The 18,765-nt window shown below is 39.0% G+C and overlaps 1 protein-coding gene across 2 annotated transcripts in view; it reads right to left on the minus strand.

Moving 5' to 3' along the window:
* The window catches only part of lrba (LPS responsive beige-like anchor protein), an 875,634-nt gene that overhangs the window by 277,094 nt on the left and 579,775 nt on the right, over positions 1 to 18,765 (minus strand). For both annotated transcript variants that reach the window (XM_043699606.1, XM_043699616.1), the window contains exons 41-43: positions 18,357 to 18,459; positions 16,936 to 17,051; positions 2,747 to 2,859 (exon numbers count right to left, since the gene is read on the minus strand). In XM_043699606.1, the coding sequence (XP_043555541.1) occupies positions 2,747 to 2,859; positions 16,936 to 17,051; positions 18,357 to 18,459 (332 nt within the window). The remainder of the gene's footprint in view (positions 1 to 2,746; positions 2,860 to 16,935; positions 17,052 to 18,356; positions 18,460 to 18,765) is intronic.

Here is an 18,765-nt window from a genome sequence, read left to right on the forward strand (position 1 = left end):
CTTTTCCAGCAACACATTTTTTAAATCCATTGACTGAAGTCAATTTCCATGCAATACAAGAGGACTGACCATCAGAAATCATACATCACAGTTCCAAGACATCCCTTCAGGAGTCTGTCGAGGAAGCATCCTTAAGTCAACTATTTTCAGCTGCTTCATTAATGAATTTTTGCTGATGATTGCATAATAATCAGCGCTATTTGTAACTCCTCAGATACTGAAGCAGTTACATACCCAAATGTAGCAACACCCAGGCAATATCCACCCATAGGCGGATATATAGGGCAAACAGTACTTGCATCCCACAAGCATCAGATGATGAACACCTCCAACAAGAGAGAATCTAATCATCATCCTTTGACATTCAATGGCATTAGCATTTCTGAATCACCCACACAACACATCCTGGGGCTTGATTGGCACCACATCCACAAACATTAATTCACCCCATCACCCTATGCATTGTAGCAGCAATGTGTGCCATCTACAAGAAATTTACCAAGGCTCCTTACAGCATTTTTCAAACCCATGACCATGAATATCTATAAGCACAACAGCAGCTGATACATGTGAACACCATAACCTGCAAGTTCCCCTCCAAACAACTTACCATTCTGATGATCTTTATAATCCTTACAGAATCCAGGAACTTTCACCTCATGATAATTCTTTCATTCCTCTAATTCAAAAATGCCTCTCAGTGTCCAAACATCTTTGCACTGCATTCTCAGTGCACTGTGATCTCATAACCATACAGAGTTCTTCCAGATCCTGAGATCTATGTCTCCAATACTCCCAAGATACCAAAGACTCTCATGCTTCCAGATTCCAGAACCAGCCCTGGTATTCTTAATGCTCTTGAAGTTGAAGAGCATTGGGAAGAAATCTAAGTAAAACTATGATTCGGAGATGCCGGTGTTGGACTCGGGTGTACAAAGTTAAAAATCACACAACACCAGGTTATAGTCCAACAGGTTTAATTGGAAGCACACTAGCTTTTGGAGTGACGCTCCTTCATCACCTGAGCATTAGGTTGTCTCTCACAAGTCCTCTTATTGGTATTCCTAGATCTAAGGGTGCTAATATACCAGTAATTAAGGTCCACAAGAATACAACAGTGCATAACATTCCTGCACTTATAAAACTTCTGACAATGTTAAAATCATGAGCAAACTGTTACATTATCAAAATGAATACAAACCAAAAGAATGTTATATAGTAGAGTATGCAGAAAATATTAGACTGCTGGTAAAGAAACATATTGTAGAATATGTTAATAGCATAAATATTTGTGTTACAAAAATACAACATTGAAGAATGTAGACAATTGAACATAAAACTGCAAAGAACATTTCTTCCTCACTGTTCTCCTCTCAACATATACAGATCAGGTGGAGGAGAGAAAGCATCACAAAAATGATATATAATTGTCAACAGAAATTCTGAATCTAGATAAAATGCCACTTTGAACTTGCGCCTTAGGTGGGTTAATCTTTCAATTTAAAAAAAGGGGATGACAACATTGTTGACAAGGCTAACATTTGTACTCATTCCTGATTATCCTTGAGAAAGCAGTGCTCAGCTGCCTTCTTGAACCACTGCAGTCCATCTGATGTAGGTACACTGATAGTGCTGTTAGGAATGGAGTTTGACCCAGCAACAGTAAAGGATTGAGATATAGGTTCAAGTCAAACGAACTTGCAAGCGATGCTGTTTCCTTTAGCTTGCTACTGTGTGTTGTCAGAACTACATTCATCCAGGCAAGCATAGAATATACCATCACACTTCTGACCTGTGCTTCTTAGATAGTTGATAGGCCTTGGGAGACAGCAGGTGAGCTGCTTGCTGCAAAATTCCAAGTCTCTGATCTACTCTTGTAACTACAATATTTACAAAACTGAACAAGTATAGCTTCTGGTCAATGATAACCCCTTGGCTGTCAATGGTTGGCAATACCGTGGTAGCAATGAAACTGAATGTCCAAGTGTAATGTTAGATTCTTTCTTGTTCGAGATGGTTACTTCCTGGCATTTGTGGGTTACTTGGCTACTTGCTCCTCCTTTTTCACCATACATTTGGATTTAAATATTGCCATTTTGACCTAAACTGCACTTAATTCTGGAGTTTACCTTTCTTTTAATGTTCTCAGAATTTGAAAAATAAAGTTGTGTTAGCATTCTGTTTGACTAGCAGAGAAAATCCTCTGCAGCTAACGCATGATTCAAATATCACTACCACCATCAAAAAGAGAATAAAAAACTGAGGTTGAGGAAGGGAGCAGGAAGGATAGAGGAGGCAGTGAGAATGGAGCAAGAAAGGGTGGCAACTGAAAGAAGGTTGAGCACTGCAATTTGGTGGGATTGAAGAGAATACAGTCAGGGAGAAAAGTTGAAGTTGATGCACATGGAGGTCCTGAAATTTCTAAATTAACAAGTATATTTAAGAATCAGACATGGAACTTGCAAAATTAAGTTTCAGCTATCTCACTAATGTGAACTTCGGCTTAAAAGCAAACAGCAATTTAACAAACAAAAGCATTGACACATCAATTGGATTCCGTGGTCAGAACGACAAGTTTACAGAGATGTGTAACACCATTAAAGAGGAGATGGGATGACACAAGAAAAGTATTGGCAAAAAGGTTGTGGTAAGTTTTTGAAATTAGGAAATCAAATGACAGAAAGTATGTGCACTTACGTGATTTTAATATATTAATAAAATACGCAATAGATTTAAGATAAAATACCTTGGACAAATCTCTGAAGTTGCTTGGCAGCGTCAGGTCCAACTCTTCTGATTCATAATTAGTTATCACCCAAGGAAAAACTGGATACTGATTCAAATCATTGTAAGTCCGACCTTAATGACAAAAAAAACATTTGATTCAACAGGCAGACAAATCTGGACAGTATTGTTTCAAGGCAGTAAAATAACATGATACCAACTTTAAATAGATGAAAACACTCTCATATACCTTAAACAATGCTAGTTAGAAAGCATATGATATTCAACGTGCAATTTGCATCAGCTGAATGTACTGGAGGCTAGTTCTCTAAAGTTACTCAAGGCTCAGTTAGAGATCTGATAGGCGAGCGAATCGAGCTTTATAGACAGCGACAGGAAAGTAGGGACGAGAGCAGAATTTGACCAGTCCTGATCTTACTGAATGATGGAACAGGTTTAGAGGATGAAGTGGTATCACTACTGCTTTCTTAACAATTCTCAGCTAGTGGATGAAAAAAGACAGCAAATGGATTCACTACTGTACTTATCAACACAGGAAAATTGTTAGTCAACTCAGGATGAGCAAGTGTTTTGGATACATTTTGCATATACTTTGTAAACAACCTGTATTGAGTCGTACAGGAGAAAGTGAGGACTGCAGATGCTAGAGATCAGAGCTGAAAATGTGGTGCTGGAAAAGCCCAGCAGGTCAGGCAGCATCCAAGGAACAGGAGAATCGACGTTTCGGGCATGAGCCCTTCTTCTTGAGTCGTACAGCATGGGAAAAGGCCCTCAGCCCAAACCAACCATGCTGAGCAGGTTTCCTAAACTGATAATAGTCCTGTTTGCCTTTTTTTGGCCCATATCCTTCTAAACCTTTCCTATCTGCCTACCTGTCCAAATGTCTTTTAAATATATCCAACCTCCCCTTATAACTCAAACCTTCCAGTCTCAGTATCAGCCTTGTAAATCTTTTTTGCACCCTTTCCAGTTTAATAACTTCCTTCCTATGGCAGTGAGACCAGAATTGTATGCAGTACTCCAAATGTGGCCTTACTAATGCCTTGTGCAGCTGTAATACGACGTTCTGTACTCAACCCTCTGACCAATAAGGAGAGAATGTGAGGATGCAGATGCTGGAGAGTCAGTTGAAACGTATGGCGTTGGAAAGGAGCAGCAGGTCCAGCGCCATCTCAGACATTCCTGATGAAGGGTTTATGCCCGAAACATAGACTCTTCTGCTCCTTGGATGCTGCCTGACCTGCTGTGCTTTTTCAGCACCACACTTTTTGCCATTGACCAACAAAAAAGTGTGCCTTCTTCACCATCCGGTGTATCCATGACATCACTTCCAAGGAACAATGTATGCACACTATTGGTTTCTCTGTTCGACTGCACTCCCCAGGGCCCTACCATTAACTGCCAAAGTCCTGCCCTAGTTTGTTGTACAAAATTGCAACACCTCACATTTAACTGCATTAAACTTTATCTGCCATTCCTCAACCCACTGACCGAGTTGATTAAGACCCTGTTGCACTCCTAGATAACCTTTTTCATGTCCACTCTAGCACAAATTTTGGTGTTATCTGCAAACTTCCTAACCATGCCTACCATATTCCCCTCCAAATCGTTTATATAAATGATAAACGACAAGTGACCCGGTACCAATTCTTACGACACATGGCTGGCCACAGGCATCCAGTCTGAACAACAATCCTATGTCACCACCCGATGTCGTCTACCCAACAAATTTTATATCAATTGGCTCTCCCTGGATCTCATATAAACTAATCTTACTAACCAGTCTATCACGTGGAACTTTGTCGAAAACCATGTCATAGTCCATGTAGACAATATCTACTGCTCTGCCTTCATTTATCATCTTGGTCACCTCTTAAAAACCAAAATCAATTACATTTGTGAGACACGATTTCCCATTCATGAAGCTGTGCTAACTATCCCTAATCAATCCTTGCCTTTCCAAATGCATGTAGATTCCATCTCTCAGAAAACCTTCCAACAGCTTACCTACCACTAACATTAGGCACACCAGTCTGTAGCTCATTGGCTTTTCCTTTCTTAAATAGTGGCCACACATTAGCCACACTCCAGTCTTCCAGTACTTTGCCTGTGTTTATAGATGATACAAATATCTCCGCTAGGGGCCCTGCAATTTCTTCCCGAGCTTCCTACAATGTCCTGAGTTCACTTGAATAGGTCCCAGGGATTCATCTACTTTTATGCATTGTAAGACCACCAACATGTCCTCTTCTGTAATGGGAAATCTTTTCAAGACTTCACTATTTATTTCCCCGAGTTCTTCAGCTTCCATGCCTTTCCCTACGGTAAATACTGACAAGAAATATTCATTTAAGATCTCACCCATCTCCGGTGGTTCCACACATAGGTGGTCTTGATCTTTAGGGGGTCTTACTCTCTCACCAGTTACTCGTTGCCCTTAAAATACTTGTAGAATCTCGTTGGATTGTCCCTTACCTTACCTGTCAAAACTATTTCGTGTCCTCTTTTTGCCCATCTGATTTCCCTCTTAAGTATAATCATACACCCCTTATACTCCTCAATGGATTCACATGATCCCAGCTCTCTACACCTTACATATACCTTTTTCTTGACCAGAGCCTCAACATCCCTAATCATTCAGTGTTCCCTATTCCTGCCAGCCTTATTTTTCTTGCTAAAAGGAATATGCTGACCCTGAACTCTCATTATTTCACTTTTGAAAATCTTCCACTTTCCAAATATCCATTTACCTGTGAATAGCCTCCCCAAATCAAATTTTGAAAATTCCTGTATAAAACCTTGCCCCAATTTAGAATTTTAACTTGTGGAGTGACTTTCCCTTTTCCATAACTGTGTTAAAACCAACAGAATATGGTCACTAGTCCCAAAGTACTCCCCCACTAACACCTCAGTCACTGCCCTGCATACTCCTCAAAGTTAAAAATCACATGACACCAGGTTATAGTGCAACAAGTTTATTTGGAAGTACAAGCTTTCAGAGCACTGCTCCTTCGTTACGTAGCTAGTGGAGCAGGGTCATAGGATACAGAATTTATAGCAAAAGATCATAGTGTCATACACTGATGCGATATATTGAACAAACCTAGGTTGCTGTTAAGTCTTTCACCTTTTAGAATTGGTTGCAGGTTTCGATTCATTAATATGTAAATCCCAGAACTTCTTTCAAGCAAGACTTGTCAGAGTGTCGACATGGATACCACCATTACACGTGGGAACACCGCCCACAATGTATGCAGCAGGTAATCATGTGACTCGGCCAACGTTGTCAATCTGATACACTGCAGGCAAGGACGCCCAGAGGCATGGTACATTGGTGAGACCATGCAGACGCTATGACAACAGATAGTGGACATCGCGCAACAATTGTTGGACAGAGATGTTCCCTCCCAGTTGGGGAACACTTCAGCAGTCAGGGATGTTTGGTCTCAATCTTCGGGTGACCGTTCTCCAAGGCAGACTTTGGGATACGCAACAATGCAGAGTGGCTGAGCAGAGGTTGATAGTCAAGTTCGGTACCCATGAGGATGGCCTCAACCGCGACCTTGGGTTCATGTCACACTACAGGTGACCCCACTACACTGTACACTCTTACACACAAGTATTCATACACACATACTCTTACATACTCTCAAACTCATGCAGACCCCTCTTAAACACATGCTCTCTCTCAGGTACACACACTACCCTCTCATACGCATATACTTCATCATACTCATGCATACACACTATCAAGTGTGCGCGCACACACACACACTCCCTCCCTCACATGCATGCACACACACATATAAATCTATGGGGTGAATTTGCATTTGCAGAATTGTATTTGCAGATACATCTTATTCAAAAAGCATACAATCTGTAGGCAGTCAATATTTTTGTAATCCATGTGACATTTTATAAATTCCTACTTTGGAAACCGAGACAGTCGGACTCAAAATTGGAATACATATAGACTAACCTCACACCTTTAATGCATTGTCCGAGCTGAGATGTCACTTTTTAAATATAAAACCTTAAGTTATCTCAGGAATGCGACTTGAAAGAAATTCTGGGACTTACAATATTAATGAATCAAAAGCTGCAACCCATTCTAAAAAGATGAAAGACTTAACAGCAATCTAGGTTTGTTCAGTATATCGCATCAGTGTATGACACTATGAGCTCTTGCTATAACATCTGTGTCCTATGATCCTACTCTACTAGCTACTTGAGGAAGGAACAGCACTCTGAAAGCTTGTACTTCCCAATAAACCTGTTGGACTATAACCTGGTGTTGTGCAATTTTTAACTGTCCATCCAGTCCAACACCAGCACCTCTACATCATACTCCTCAAGAGGAGGTCAGGTTTTGCTCATTCTCTAGAAAGGCAATCTACATATTTATTGAGAAATGTTTCCTAAATATGCTTAACAAATTCATCCCCATCCAAGCCCTTAACACTATGGCAGACCCAGCTTGTGTTTGGAAAGTTAAAATTCCCTGCTGTTACTACTCTATTGTTCTTACAACTATCAGCAATCTCCCTACCCACTGGCTTCTCAATTTCCCATTGAATATTGGGGGGCCTATGGCACAATCCCATCAAAGTGATCACCCCCTCCATATTTCTCAGTTCTCCCCATATAGCTTCTACTGGATATCCCCCAGGAATATTCTCTCTAAGTCCTGCCGTGATGTTTTCCCTAATCAAAGACGTCACTTCCCCATTTCTCTTGCCTCCCTTCCTGTACTTCATTTAGCATCTGTACCCCGGAACATTGAGCTGCCAGTCCTGTTCCTCCTTCAGTCATGTTTCTGTAATTCTACTCCCATGCCCTGAGTTCTTCTTCCTTACCGGTGAGGCCTCTCGCATTGAAATAAATACAGTTTAGTTCATCAGTCTTCCCTAATTTCCTGGTGTTCTCTGCCATACTGCAGGATTGAGTTTGGGTCCAGAGGTAGGAATGCTTCGATAAGACTTTCAACAGTGAGTAAAGCTGGAGAGGAGGAAACAGTGTTGGAAATGATCTGATGTTTGAACTTCACATCAAGGTTAAAACAGGATACAAATGGATGCATGCCATATGACTAAGTTTGAGGGAGTCAGCTAGGGTGAAGATGAGATAAAAACAATGGCATCTGTGGAGAGAGAAAGAGAGTTAAAGTTTCCAGTTCAGTATGACTCCTCTAGAGAGAATGGTGGATTTAATGCAGTACCCAGCGGTGGGGTAGGAGCAAGTAGAGTAGATTGAGACAGTGTCAGGGCAAAACACAAAGGCAGTGATAATGGTGGTAGAGCAGTGATATATATACAAAATAAATGTCAATGCTAACTGTGCAAATGAGAAAATGAGTCAGTTCTGCTGAAAACAAAGTCAGCGAGACACAAACCTGTCATTGCAGGGAGGCTGGGGGATATGAGAAAAATGGAAGACAAGCTCTACAAACTGTCAAACTCAATACTGAGTCCAGAAGGCTGTAAAGTGTCCAAGCGGAAAATGAGGTGTTGTTCCTCCAGCTTTACAATAGGCATATGACGGAACAGAGCTGGTCATTGAGTTAAGAATAGTATTGAAGAGATAGAACTGAGTTTTATGAGCAAATTGATGGAAACTGTCTTAATTTTTATTTTTTATTCATTTGTTCACTGGGCCAGTATTTATTGCCCATGCCTAAATACCCTTGAAAGCACGATGGTTAGATTCCTTCTTGGACTGCTGCAGTCTATTCAGGGCAGATACACTCAAAATGCTCTAGGTGGGGTATTCCAAGATTCTTAGTCTGTAATACTGAAGGAATGACAATATAGCTCCAAGTCAGGATGGTGACTGATTTAGATAGAAATTTGAAAGTGCTGTTATATTCATGTATATGTTGTCCTAGCACTTTTAGAGCAATTGTGGGTTGGAATGTTCTGTCTAAGGAGCCTTGGTGATATTCTGCATCCTGTCTTCTAAACAGTTAAAGTTGAGGACAGTATGTGTCATAGAGTCAGAGATCTACAGAATACAAAAAGGGGAGGTCAGGTCTGACCAACCTGCTTGAATTTTCTGAAGGTATGCAAATTGGGGCAATGCTTCTGATGCAGTCTACTTGGACATCCACAAGGCTCTTATAAGGTCTCATGTGGGATACTAATAGCAAAGATAAGTGCCCATGGGATACAAGCAAATTTGGTAAAGGGGATCCAGAATTGGCCGAGAGGTTAGAAGCAGAGGGTAGGCCATTTAGAACAGAGTTGAGGAGAAACTTCTTCACCCAGAGAATAGTGGATATATGGAATGCTCTGCCCCAGAAGGCAGTGGAGGCCAAGTCTCTGGATACTTTCAAGAAAGAGATGGATAGAGCTCTTAAAGATAGTGGAATTAAGGGTTATGGAGATAAGGCAGGAACAGGATACTGATTGTGGATGATCAGCCATGATCATAATGAATGGCCGAATGGCCTACTCCTATGGTCTATTGGTAATAGGGGTGTTTTTCCAACTGGAAATGTGTGTCTAGTGGGGTCCCACAGGGATCAGTGTTGGGGCCCTTGCTATTTGTGGTAAAATAAATGATTTCAAATCAAGCCCTTGTCTTCTTTTATTCCAGGGAATATAAATCTAGTTTATGCAACCACATTTCATACCCAAACTTTGGAGACCCTATGATACCCTGATAATTCTATGCTGTTGTGCTTCCAAGGCCAGCATGTTGTGAGATACTTTGGCCAGTACTACACAGAGTAGTCCAGATACATTCAAACCATTGCTATGTAACAAAACAACAGAACTTTCTCTTCCACCAATCTAATTATAAACACTAACATTCCACTAACCTTTCAATTTTTTTTATATCTTATGATATTACATTCTAGTTATCTAGGCCCACACATTACCAAATTCTCTCGAATTTCCAGTGTTCCTAGTCTTTCACCATTCTAATAATGCTCGGATCAATTCATTCTTTGGTCTAAACTTAATAAGCTCACATTCCATTAACCATAGTTTTGCCCAACAACAATCTTAAGTTATACAGCATCTTTAATGATTTCAAAGTAGTTTACAAAAGCTTTATCAAATAAATTTGATATTGAGCGACCTCATTGTTCCTCATGTAGGAACAGGAAACCAAAAACTTGAAAAAGTCTTATAAGCAGGAAGACAGACAGAAAGGTTTAAGGAGGGATTTACACAATTTAGGCATAGTGAACAACAGTGGAGGGATTTAAATTGTTTATGTTCAAGACACCTGAATTTCAGAAGTGCAGATATTTCATAGGTTATTGGAGCTGGATGAGATCACAGATACAGGGACAGATGAAGGGTGACCAGGACTTGTTGCAGATTAGGACATGGACATTACAGTTTTGGATATTCTCAAGTTTACACAGGGTAGAAGGGAAAACTGGATTGGAATAATTGTCTCAAGGATTTTTAGCAGCAAACCCGCTGAGGCAGAGGCAGAGGCAGAGGCAGTGTCTGATGACATTAGGGAGGTGTAAACAGTGATGGCACAGCTATGTGGGCAAAACCTCATATCAGGGTCAAGTATGGAATCAAAGTTATGCACAGTTTCAGATAGCTGCCAGGGAGAAGGGTGGAGTCAGTTGCAAGGACATGGACTTTGTAATAGGAACCAAACGCATGACTTCAGTCTTCTCAAGTTAGCAGAAGAGAGTTTCCTCTTCGCTTATGCTGGACATGGAACAAGCAGTCTGACAATTTATTGATAACAGAGTGGTTAGGAGAGGTAGTGATGAGACAGATTGATGTTTAATGTTGAAGACTGAATCATTGGTTTCACTGATGTCCTTTAGGGAAGGAATCTGCCACCCTTCCTTAGTCTGGCCTAAATGTCACTCCAGACCTACAACAATACAGTTGAATCTTAACTGCTCTCTGAGTAATTAGTGACGCACATAAATGCTGGCCCAGCCAGCGATGCCCTCATTGTGTGTATGAATAATAAATAAAGTCTGACTAATAGAAAGCAGAGCCTTGGGATAGGGAGGGAATTTTGAAGAAAGAAACTTGTAAATAAAAGAATGCCACAGGATCAGAGGTGGGGCTATAATTGTGTATAATATATATTCATGACTTGGATGAGGAAAGTAAACATACTACAGTCAAGTTGTGGATGACATAAATAGAGATGGTAGGGCAAATGGTGAGGATGACACAACGAATCTACATATGGACAGTTTAAGTACGCGGGCAAAAAGCTTGGCAGATGGCACACAATGTGGGAAAGTTTGAGGTTATGCACTTTTGCAGGAAGAACAGAGTAGCTGAATATTATTCAAGTAGAGAAAGACAGAGGGATTTGGGAATCCTCATCAATAAGTCATAAAAAGCTCACATCCAGGTTCAGCAGGTAATCAGGAAGGCAAATGGAGTACTGGCCTTTATTTCAATGGGAGTGGAGTATAAAAATGGGGTGGCACGGTGGCTCAGTCGTTTGCACTGCTGCCTCACAGCACCAGGATCCCAGGTTCGATTCAGCCTCAGGCGACTGTCTGTGTGGAGTTTGCACATTTCGCCCCTTGTCTGCGTGAGTTTCCTCTGGATGCTCCGGTTTCCTCCCAAAGATGTGCAGGTCAGATGAATTAGCCATGTTAAATTGCCCGTAGTGTTAGATGCATCAATAAGAGGGAAATGGGTGTGGGTGGGTTACTCTTTGGAGGGTCGGTGTGGACTTGTTGGGCCGAATGGCCTGTTTCCACACTGTAGGTAATCGAATCTAAAAGGAGGGAACTTTTGCAAAAACTATACAAAACATTAATCGGACCACAGCTGGAATACCATGAACAGTTTTGGACCCCTTATTTAAAAATAGATATACTGGCATTGGAGGAAGCCACAGAAGATTTATTCAGCTGATAGCAGGAATGGAGGCACTGTCTTATGGAGAGTGGTGGGATCGATTGGGTCTGTACTCATTGGAATACAGAAGAATGACAGGTGACATTACTGAAACATTCGAGACTCCTATGGGACTTCACAGGGTAGAAAAGAAAGATGTTTCCTCTTTTATCAAAGTTTAGACCAGAGTGCATAATCTCAGAATAAAGGGTTGTATATTTAAGACAGTGGTGAGGAAGAATTTCTTCTCTCAGAGGCTAGTGAATCTGTGGAATTATTTACTGGAAACAGTTGTTGAGGCTGGGTTGTTAAGTATATTCAAGGCTGAAATAGACCAATTTTAATCAGTAAGGGGTTCAAGGGTTATGGAGAAAAGTGGAGCAGAGAACTATCCGATCAGACATTATCTCATTGAATGGTGGGGCAGATTCAATAGGCTGAATGGCCTACTTCTTCTCCTATGTCTTATGGTCGACAGCTTTATTTATTTACTCAAAATTTAAATTAAGTTCCAGAGATATGACCTATCGTCTACCAATCTCTATAGGTGCTTATGAATAAACTAAAATTAGGTGAAGTGTTTTATTACTTTGTTTTTAATAATAAATTCCATTAGCTTCACCATATATACTGGATTGACTGGTCCATATTTTCTAGCTTCTCGTCTGCATTTTTCTTTAAAAAAAATGGAGTTGCGTTTGAAATTTTCCAATCTGAGTAATGTGTGTCAGACAAAGAATCGGGTCATTGAGAAAAGGATTCTGGATTTGTTCTCCAGAATGACTGCACTAGAAGGAAAGCTCAGTTGTGAAGACTCTCTCGTACTGTTTCCTCTGGTGAGGAAATCCATAATCTTAAAATTATTACCATGTTAATTTGGAGTGAAATCAGGAAGCAATTGCTTTCAAAAGATAATGAAAAATTTTAACTATAGCCCACAAAAGGGCTTTGTTGCTGGATCAATTGAAATTTTCAAGACTCAAATTGACAGGTTTTTATTAGATAAGGTAATCAAAAGATATGGAACAAAGATGGGAAAATAGAATTGAGATATAGGTCAGAGATGATTGAATTAAATAGCTTGTGGAGTTGAATGGTCTAACCCTCTTCTGATGAATTTTCTCACCACAGCCAAGGTCAGTGAGGCCCATATGTGTTTTCTATTACCTGTATGTTGACAAACAATATCTTTTTCTCTTCAATAAGATAATCAACATCTTGAAACAAACAAGTTGCTCAAGGCAACAGACAAATTTTAATTTGAGGTGAGACAGCAGGCTGTTCATATTTGTGATAATATTTCAAAATATTTCATGCAACAATATGCGCTAAGCTACTATGTTTTAAATCTCATCTATTAACGCATTACCAAGGATTTTTTTTAACCAAAATGAATCTTTTCCCTTCAGTTTAGTTCAAAGCTTCCTATTTCTAAGCAACATCCTCACAAAGAATAGCATATAAACAGGCCACTTACAATCAAAGTTCAAGTTTATTTTAATATTTAATAAGATTTGAGTAGTAGTCAAGGGAAAACTGTTACATGAATCAGCTGAAAGGAGGTGCACTCTAACAGTATGAAAGAGATAAAGTGTCAATTCTTATCCATTTATTTTTCTCCTCAAGGAGCATGGTTAAAAGCTGACAAAGCTTATTTTCTCTACTGATCATTATGTTGGTTCACACACTTCCAATCAGACATCAGCTGAACTTAGAGTTATGAAACAAAGGCTTGAATATGCCTATTGATAAATTGGTGGTAAACTGTTCCAAACCTAAAATGACTGAAAAATGAAAGTGCAAATTGAATTTTATATTCTCTCTATCGGATAAAAGTTACAGGCTAAATTGTTAATGCAAAATTTGTAAGAACAAATTATTCTAAGGCAATAGAGAAAGCAATAGAAAAAATACAATCTCTAGGAACAGAGCATGAATATGAGGCACAGATACGACCACAAGTGGATAATTGTGTATAATTCTGCATACCAAACTACAGCAGGCATACCCAGTAATGGCAATTGCGCAATCAAATGGATATCTAGCTTAGAGCATCTTAAGTATGGAATTATTTGTTTTCAGAATTGTCAAGGTTCTTAAAAGAACAGATGAAATAAATCTCATTATGTTTGAAACTGCCATGAGATCAAGAATCAGAGCAGATGTGTAGATGGCTAATTGTTAAATAAAGAAAGACCTTTATTTATATGGTGCCACTCATGACCCAATGAAGATCTCAAAGCTCATTACAGTTGAAGTACTTTTGAACAGTATTCATTCTCCTAATGTAGGAGACACAGATTACTCAGAGTGGTGAATGCGAGAATGAACTAACAGAGAGGACATATGAAAACCTACGGAGCAATTTGATATCTTCAGGGACATCAATTGAGGTCCATAGTCTTGTAATCAGTGAGATAGTGATTTGCTAGCAAAACTGAAGCACACTGAATAAAAAGGAGTGACAGCATGGATAAAAAGCAGAAGCAGAAGCAGAGTGGATTGAATGCTTTCTCTTGGACTGAGGAAAGATACGTACTAAATTTCCATAGGGGTTCTATTTTTCTTGATTAATATAAATAAGCTGGATTTGGGTACTGTGCACAATTTTAAAATGTGTAGAAACTAAACTTGGAAGCATAAAACTATGAGGAAAGTAGTGATAGATTTCATGACAGCAGAGAAATGGTGGAATGGGCAAATAGGGCAGGTTAAATTTAATGTAAAGAAGTCACAGAGTTATCAACAGCACAGAAATACTCAAGCACCTGCACATTCTTTTCTTCATCTATAGGACACAATACTGTTTAGCTTAGTTAGATACTGAAGCAGTCCATGATCAAATGCAACAAGATTTAGGCAATATCCAGGCTTGGGCTGACAAGTAGCAAGTAATATTCGTGCCACGTAAATACCAGACAATGACCATTTCCAATAAGAGACAATCCAATTACTACCCCTTGACAGTCAATGATGTTACCATCACTGAATCTCCCAATATCAATAGACTTGGGATTACTATTGACCAGAAACAAAACTGACTAATCGCATAAAGACAATGGCTACAAGAGCAGGTCAGAGATTAGGAATAACGTGGTAGGTAACTCACCCCCTGACTCCCCAAAGTCTGCTCACCATCTACAAGGCACAAGTCAGGAATTTAATGGAATAATCTCCACTTTCCTGGATTGGTGCAGCTCCAACAACACTCAAGAAGATTGACTCCATCCAGGACAAAACAGCTGGCTTGATTGGCACCACATCCCCAAACATCCACTCTTTCTACCACTGATGCTCAGTAGCTGTAGTGTGGACTATCTATAAGATGCACGGCAGGAATTCACAGAACTTCCTTTCAACTCATCTAGAAGGCAAGGGGAGCAGATACATGGGAACACAATCACCTGTATCTCCTCTGACTTGGAAATATATCACTGTACCTTCATTGTCGCTGGGTAAAAATTCTGAAATTCCCTCCCAAAGAACATCGTGGGTCAACCTGCAGCATGCGAACTGCAGCAGTTCAAGGAGGCAGCTCACCACCACCTTCTCAAAGGCAACTAGGGACAGACAATAACAATGCTGGCCAGTCAGTGATGTCCATTCCTCACAAGTGAATATATATATATAAATGCGTCTTTTATAAAGACCCAGATCCCATTCTCTCAACATGTCCTGCCAGCTTCAAAGATCAATGCATATGCATCTCTCAATCTCCCTGTTCCTTCTCACTCTCTAAACTCTGCCATTACATCTATCTCATCTCTTTTTACCATTCCTGCCAAAAAATGCATCACCTCACGTTCTCTTATTAAATTCCATCTGCCACTTATCCACCCATTTTGCTGGGTTATCTGTCACGCTATAGTTGATTGCAGTTACCCTCACTATTTGCATTAGCAAATGTTGAAATTTTACTCTGTATTCTAATATCCAACTCATTTGCATGTATTTTAAAAAGCGGTCTAAAGCTAATCCTAGGGAAAACAAATGTACACCATCCCACAGCGTAAAAATAAAGACCTAGCACAGCACAATGCTTTTATCTTTAAACCAATATGTATTCAAGTTGACACACCTTGCATTCCAGGAATCACAATTTTGTTAACCAGCACTGCATGTAGTACTTTGTCAAATGAATTCTTAAAGTCCACGTAAATAACATCCCCCCATCTAACTTCTCTTTGTGTTATGCCATGAAAAAAATTAATTAGTCAAGTATAATCTGCAGTTTATACATCTGTAAGAAAAGCACATTTTGGAAGGAAGAATGAAGAGAATCAATAATAAAGTAAAGCATACAATGCTGAAGGGATTCAGGAAGAGAGACACCTGGACTATCTGCGCACAAATTGTTATTGAGGCAAAGTAGGTTGAGAAAGGAGTTTAAGAAGCCGTACGAATTCCTGGACTTTATAAATAAAGGCACACTATATAAAAGGAAGCAATACTTAACTTTTACAAAGCACTGGCTTAGTCCCATCTGGAGTTTTGAGAATCACATTTTAGAAAGGTGTGAAGATTCTAGAGAAAGTGCCAGAAAACGTTACGATAATGGTTTCAACAACTAGGGAACTGACTTACGAGAATAAATTTGAGAAGCTGGGGCTCTTCTACTTAGAGAAGCAAAGGTTGAAGGTAGATTTGATAGATGTGTTCAAAGTCATGAAAGGACTTGACAGAATAGGTACAGAGAAACAGTTACCATTGACAGAAGGATCAGGAATCAGGATAGCAATTTAAGGAGATTGGTAAAAGGACTAATAGTGACATGAAGAAAAAACTTTTTAAATAGCAAATGGTCAGGATGGAATAAGAATTTGGTGGAGGCAAATTCAGTCATGACTTTCAAGCAAGCGAACAGTATGGAAATCTAGGAATAGAGGTGGAGCCAGTGGGACTCACTTGATTGTTCCAGCAAGGACATGCTTCTTTTCTGCTATAATCATTCTGTGATTTTAAGAGATTGCTAACTACTCCAGTGCTTACTTTGCTTCTCATTTTAATTTTGCCAAATTGAAAATTTGCATCTGGTGAAATAATGAAGGAGAATAAAATACAAATATATTCTCAGTTTTATTTAACTGGTCATTTGTAAGGTCCTATGGTTTAAATATTTCCTTCAAAATGTAATAATTTACTATTTCTTTTTACCAGCACACGTACAGGGTTTCTTTTCAGAGCCAATTTGAACAGTCTCAAAACATCTCAACCCAAGTGAATAACTTTTGTATTATGAAAGTTTTGCCTCTTGGTTGCAAGGATATAATTTATACAACACATACTTACAGTACTTCATTTACAAAGAATATTATTTCATATAGAAATTTTAGTATTTCTTTACCAGCTATTGTGTTGAGGAACATAAGGTACTCAAAGTTGGAGATTTCCCTCCGCTGCCAACGCTGCATCATATTGGATGCTTTGAAAAGTTGCCGAGGGCTAGCAAGGGTGATTCGTCTGGAGATCAGAGAAAAGAAAATCAAAAACAAAAATATTTGTGGTATTTTTAACTCCTTGGATTACAGTAGATGTGCAGGCTACTTTTTTTTAAACCACCGATCAGTTTAAATACTTTAAATGCAAATTATATGTTATAACCATTGGTTTCCTGTTCTGATTTGGTTTCGATCTGAGTAGAACATACAAAATTAATGTAGTACAGTAGTTAAATTTCCATGCCAATGACATTTCCAGCTTGAATAAGGACGATCCAAGTTAAGCAATATTCTCACTCAGTTCAAACCTGATTAATTCATGCCATGTTGAAATACTACTTTCTGTAAAAGAAATTAAAACTGCATTTACCTTAGGCAAGAATGAATTGAATATAATTAACAGTTTCTTTAAATTAAAGCTATAGTTTCTGTTGTCAACTCAGCTCAATCTGAAGCAGTGTTTCAAAAGCTAGTACTTCCAAATAAATCTGTTGGACTATAACCTGGTGTTGTGTGATATTTAACTTTGTCCACCCCAGTCCAACACCGGATCCTCTAGATCACAGCTGAGCTCAGCTCAGTGATCGGACCTGGTTTCTCAATGCTTCATTCCCAACAGGTTGTAATTTTCCAGCTAATGTGATTTCATGGCCATAACGTAAATGAACTCAATGAAGGAATACTACTAGAATATCATTAGAGCTTTCCAGAGTTCTAATCATTCTGTTTAAATTTCCCAGCACAAACTTAATATAGATTTTTTTTTCTCTCTCTCTCACACGTGGCATCTGAAAACATTCAACACAAACAGAATGAAGCCTGACAAAAATTATAGTTGACAGCAACTGGATATTGTCATATGACATGATTCGCATTCTTCTTTACTTCTGAAAGGCAGTTTGCTCAGTTTCACAGCTGCACTAGTTCAATTAGTTCAACAAGGCCAAGTTGACACAAGGCAGTGCCATTTTAGCATTGATTTATGTATTTGGCATGAATACAGTAAATTACAAAATAAATGCATGGCAGATCTTAATGAATACATTTTTTTAAGCAATAAAAAAACTCCAATGTTGGGTTTGGGTATATTATCACGTAAGGTGTTCTGATATGTTATGTATTTTCTACATGCTAGGAGCATGGATCTGTAACAACCTAATTTCTTGCCATTACAATAAAGCGAGCAATGAATCAACACATTGCTCTAAACATATATTTGGATTATAAAGCACAAAAAAAAAAGAAAATGTGCACTTACAGAAATTCTACTCTGTGATGACAATATAATGAAAAATAAATGCACATTTAGAAGAATATGCTTGTATACCTGGTTTGAGGTAGCCCAAAACCTGTGCCAACTCCAACACGAGGCAAACAATGAACAACTTTCTTGACTGTAGCTTGATCTGGGAAGTTGAACATGACAGCAGCTGCCAAAGAAATAAACAATAAAAGAACATTTTTTAACATGACATCACCTTCTGTGATTTATATTGTATTTTTGTTTAATAGAACATCTCTTTGCAATTAGATACATAACAGATGCAGAATTGCAAGCCCCTTTGTCTACACATAAATCACAGTTTTCAATGGGCAACGGGTTATTTCCGCTTCTTTGCTGAAATCCATTCCCAAAAAAGATTTTCTGATGCAAACATGACCATGGATTTAAACAAACTTTGCTGCATGGACATTATCATAAAGTTTCAGTTGTCTGAAGTGATGATTTTGTGCAA

The sequence above is a fragment of the Chiloscyllium plagiosum genome, chromosome 1 (genome assembly GCF_004010195.1).
Source record: "Chiloscyllium plagiosum isolate BGI_BamShark_2017 chromosome 1, ASM401019v2, whole genome shotgun sequence".
NCBI lineage: Eukaryota > Metazoa > Chordata > Chondrichthyes > Orectolobiformes > Hemiscylliidae > Chiloscyllium > Chiloscyllium plagiosum.